Below are 4,515 nucleotides of genomic sequence, written 5' to 3'. Positions count from 1 at the left end.
GATGCCCTTACCTCTTCCTCCCCCGCCCCCGCCCCCACTCTGTAACCCTCAAAATGTGAAATGTCCTTTAAAATCATAAGAATAACCCATTTGCTGCCCTCCGGGTGCAGCTAACTCCCACCATCTCCACATCTCACCGAATCCTGGTCACCCTGAGGTCAACCTCAGTTACTGGGTTGAGTTCTGTCTGACCCCACGTCCGGCCACCCACTGACACTCATTTCAGCCCCACTGCTTGAGTAAAGGCAGACATCTTGCCAAGCTCGGGCTCGCAACAGCATTTATTGAGAAAGGTGAACTCACACAGAAGACGCTGGCGTCTGGCTGAGTGACAGAGAATTTGAACGAACGCCTGCTCAGAGATTTCGGGACCCTCTGTCCCAGGGAAGGACCAGGATAATTGGCAGGTGAGTCCACGGGGATGGGGGCAGAAGACCCTAAACTAGGGCTGCGCTTCCGGGAAATTGCGGGGTGAAAAAACTGGACGGCTCACGCTGGGGCTGGTTTCCACTGCTTCGGTGAAGTTTGCACATGAAAGTCTGAGTTGATGGCGACTGATGACACAGCACACACAGCTACCAGGACGAGTGTATAAATGGCTGCCCGTTCCCATAGTCCAGAGAATTTTTTGGAGAGTGAAATGGCCCGAGGGTCTGACTTGGAGAAGGCATTTCTCAGGAGGCGATGGTTATTGTCCAGACCCAAGAAACTGCAGCTGGAGACCAGTGGCTTTTGGGGTGTGATATCCTGGCTGACGTTGCTTCGGATGGCGCACAGAGGAACTCACTTCCCTCTCGGTACCTGGAGAGCCTGTGGGTGTCCCAGCTGCTGTCCGCCGGTCTCACAGGACCTTTACTGGACTGGAGCAAGTCCAGGGGCCCCCTGGGCTGAGGGACCGGCTGGTCCCAGCAGCCTGGCTGGACGAGCTCAGGAAGCACTGGGACAGTCGGTGAAGGAGGCTCTGGGGCCGAGGCTGTGCGGGCTGGAGCCGCTAGGGGCCGGCCGGGGCCGGGCTCGCCGTGAGCGCTCGCACCCCGTTTTCGGCCAGGCCCCGGGCGTCGGCGCTGGGGTCTCCGGAGCGCGAAGACGCCGAACTGAGCCCGTGCGCCAGGCGCCAGGCCCGGGCGCGGAAGGAGCGATCCAGCAGCAGATAGATGAGCGGGTTGGCGCAGCTGTGGCCGAAGGCCAGGCAGGTGGCGAGCGTGAGGCCCCAGCGCAGCGCCTGCAGCAGGGGGCAGGGCAGCGGCAGCGCCCCGAGGCGCGCCAGGTGCAGGACGGCGCGCAGGGTGCCGAAGGGCAGCCAGGAACCCACGAAGGCGCCCTCGACGGCGCAGATGAGGCGCAGCGGGGCCCTGGGGACGCGGCCGAGGCGCGGCGGCCGGCGCAGGCGGCGCGCCAGGCGGCAGTAGCAGAAGAGGGTGGCTCCCAGGGGCAGCGCGCAGGTGAGCAGCAGCAGCAGCAGCCCGAGGACCTGGAGGGCGTCGGAGGGCCGCTCCCCGCACTGGCTGCCCGGGGCCCCGGGCAGCGGCTCCAGGTCGCGGGACACCAGGGCGGGCACGCCGGCCAGCACCGCCGCCGCCCAGGCGCCCCGGCACAGGGCGCGCGCGCACCGCGGGGAGCGCAGCAGGCGCGCCCGGAGCGGCCGGGCCACGGCCAGGTAGCGGTCGGCGGCCAGGCCGGCCAGCAGGAGCGCGCCCGCGCAGCGCGAGGCGGCCAGCGCGAAGCAGCTCAGCTTGCAGAGCGCCGGGCCGAAGGGCCAGCTCCCGTCCCGCGCCGCCGCCGCGGCCCAGAGCGGCAGCGTCAGCACCAGGCCCAGGTCGGCGGCCGCCAGGTGCAGCACGAAGGTGTCCGCCAGCCGCCGCGGGCCGCGCCGCCAGGCCAGCAGCCGCACCACCAGCCCGTTGCCCAGCACGCCCAGGGCGAAGGCCGCCAGGTAGAGCGCGGGGACGAAGGCGCGGGCGTGGGGCAGCTCCCCGGACGCGCACGGCTCGTCGTCCTCCTCCGGGGCGCCCGACCCCGAGTAGTCCCAGAGTCCCGTCCCCGGGCTGGGGCTCCAGGGCGCGGCGGACGGCATGGCCGGGCGGGAGCTGTGCGCGCGGGCGACCTGGGCGCAGGTGGCAGCAGCTCTAAGCGGACGGTGCCCAGCACCTCCCTTCCTGCCGCCGGGGCCCGGGCGACGGGGGGCAGGAAGGTGCTGGAGGAGGGGCAGAGGGTGTGGTGGAGACGGCGGCTCGGGATTCCCGGGGGAAGGGCCGGGCCAGGGAGAGGGGCGTCGGAGCGGCGGTGGAGGGAACGCCCGCAGGCCCGGGAGACCCACCTGCCTCCCAGTGGAGCCGCCTGGGCAGCGTGAGCGGGCGGGTGGGCGCCCGGGAGCCCTCGCCCGTGCTCACCAGCTTGGCCGCTGCCACGCGAGAGCTGCCCGTGTGTCTGCTTTTACCGGTGAGGGCGCAGACCCTGCAGGAGGGGCGCAGAAAGGGGTCGGGGTGCCAGCCTGGGCCCCTCCACTGTCTTCCAGGAAGAAGGGGGTTTGCTCTGTGGCCACAGCCCTGGGTCGGATGGGTGGGCACCTGCCCTGACCGGGAGGTGCCCCTCAGAGCTCTCAGCGGTTGTTCGTCTCCTGAGATGCGGGCTCGGGGTCGGAACCCAAAGAGCGGCTTTTCTGACCCAAGCATGTCCTCGCGGAGCCTCATGGGAGTGTTTGAAGCTGGGGGAAGGGTATGGCAGGTGGTGCAGATGGAAGGCGCAGGGCCCGGGGTTCAAATCCCAGCTGTTCCCCATCTGCCTCCTTCAGGCAAAACCGCGGCCGGAGGCTCAGGACAGACGACAAGATGGAGCCCAACTTAGCACCAGGTCACTGGTCCTCAGAGAAGAGTCAGGAGCTTAGAGGAGGGAGAGTCAGCGGAGGCTTCGTGGGAAGAGTGGGGAGAACGTCTGCCTTGGGGGGTGAGGGAAGCTGTGCCCTTCTTCCAGAAGGTGGGGTGCAGCAGGGATTCTGGGTGATGCCACTGAGGTCTGACAGACCCCCCCCTGCCCCCCATAAAATGTTGCGTTGGAACTCATGTTCCTGGCTGTGCCCGCCCAGAGCCCCCCCCCCCATCACCAGGAACGAGTGCCTGACCTGCTGGGCAACCTGGTGCTGACCATGAGGTGGACGGCACCGCCCTGTGAGGCGGGTCCAGGGGCTCCGGGTTAGGCAGCGGGCGCAGAGGCGCGCTGGGAAACGCCGAAACAGTCCCCTTGGGCTCAGGGGAGCGGCAGTGAGGCCCCTGCGGGGAGCACCTGGGAAAGGCATTCCAGGGAGTCGTCTGTCCCAGGAAGGCGCTGAGGTGAGCCAGAGCAGCAGCGCCCGGGCCCAGGGCGACCAGAGCCGGATGGCAGGATGGTGGCAGGAGAGGACGCCCATGACAGGGGTCTGCATTTCCTTCTGTAGGTGGTGAGGCACCTCTGGCCATTTTTGAGTAGGACGACACAGCCATCTGTCCTGAAAAGGTCGCTGGCAGAGCTGTGCACTGAACGGGGACAGACTCACCGTGGGCCGTTGGCATCACTGTGCTGGGGGCAGTGGGGACAGGAAGGAGAGAGAAGTGTAACGTCGCAGGTCTCAGCAGAGGGGTCAAGGGCGGGCCTGGGGTGGCTCTGCTGGGAACGGCAGATGCCACCCACCCAGGGGTGGACATCTGAGGGGCTGCTGGAGAGTCGGAGAGGTTTTTCTAACGTCTGATCACACAGGTGCTGCCGAGTGACCCCCAGAAGGTGGGGTGCTGGTGGCCTGCAGCCTCCTTCCCTGGAAGGCTGGCAGGGTCACAGCTCCCGGGCACACCTCCATCTGGGGCACCGAGAGAACACGAGTGATTCTGAAAGTGGAAAATGAATAGCAGCGAGGAACCCGCCAGGAAGAGCAGAATGCGCGGGCAGCCAGAGGGGGCGGCCGGCGGGGGTGGGGAAGTGGAAGTAGGTTGTTTATTAAAAGCACAGACCTGCTTCCTGGGGCTGTGGTCTCCTACCCCAGGGAAGCCTGTGGCCCAGGGCGGATTCTCTGGGCTGGGCCTCGGCCCTGTGGGCCCTCCTGAGCTTGTCTGGACGGAAGGGAGCAGCTAAGGCCAGAACTGGGGACACTGCTCGGGGCCTGGCCTCCCAGAGACCCCCCTCACAGCACGATTCTGCTCCCTCACCTCCCCAAGGACGAGAAACTAGTCAGCTCTGAGAAACTCTCACCCCGATGCCCCAGAGGCCAGCTGCCAACACAGTAAAGCAGAAAGCTCCCGCCCTCTTTCTCAGCCTTCTCTCTGTCCATCACAGTGATTGGCACCAGCCTGAGACGGTAGAGATAATAATAAATATCCAATGCCTTAAACTCCGTAGGCTTGTTTCAGCCCACCTGTGGGCTATAGATTTAAGCTCTTCCACACACACACCCCTCCCGTTTTAGTTTTTCCGTACAAATCATCTTGACCCTTTAGGAAAAGTGTTGAAAATTATATTTACCCTTTTCATCATCGAAACCCATTATAGAAT

General features: G+C 65.6%; 1 protein-coding gene across 1 annotated transcript; it reads right to left on the bottom strand.

The window, feature by feature from the left end:
* Positions 1–911: 911 nt before the first annotated feature.
* Positions 912–2,147, bottom strand: GPR25 (G protein-coupled receptor 25). The gene has a single exon (XM_019637987.1). It carries the CDS (start codon positions 2,072–2,074, stop codon positions 992–994), a length of 1,083 nt encoding a protein of 360 aa, XP_019493532.1. The 5' UTR covers positions 2,075–2,147; the 3' UTR covers positions 912–991.
* Positions 2,148–4,515: the final 2,368 nt, after the last annotated feature.

The sequence above is a fragment of the Hipposideros armiger genome, unplaced genomic scaffold, assembly GCF_001890085.2.
Source record: "Hipposideros armiger isolate ML-2016 unplaced genomic scaffold, ASM189008v1 scaffold_37, whole genome shotgun sequence".
NCBI classification, from domain to species: Eukaryota; Metazoa; Chordata; class Mammalia; order Chiroptera; family Hipposideridae; genus Hipposideros; species Hipposideros armiger.
Note: the sequence above shows the minus strand (reverse complement) of the source record. Positions and strands in the feature narration are given on the sequence as shown.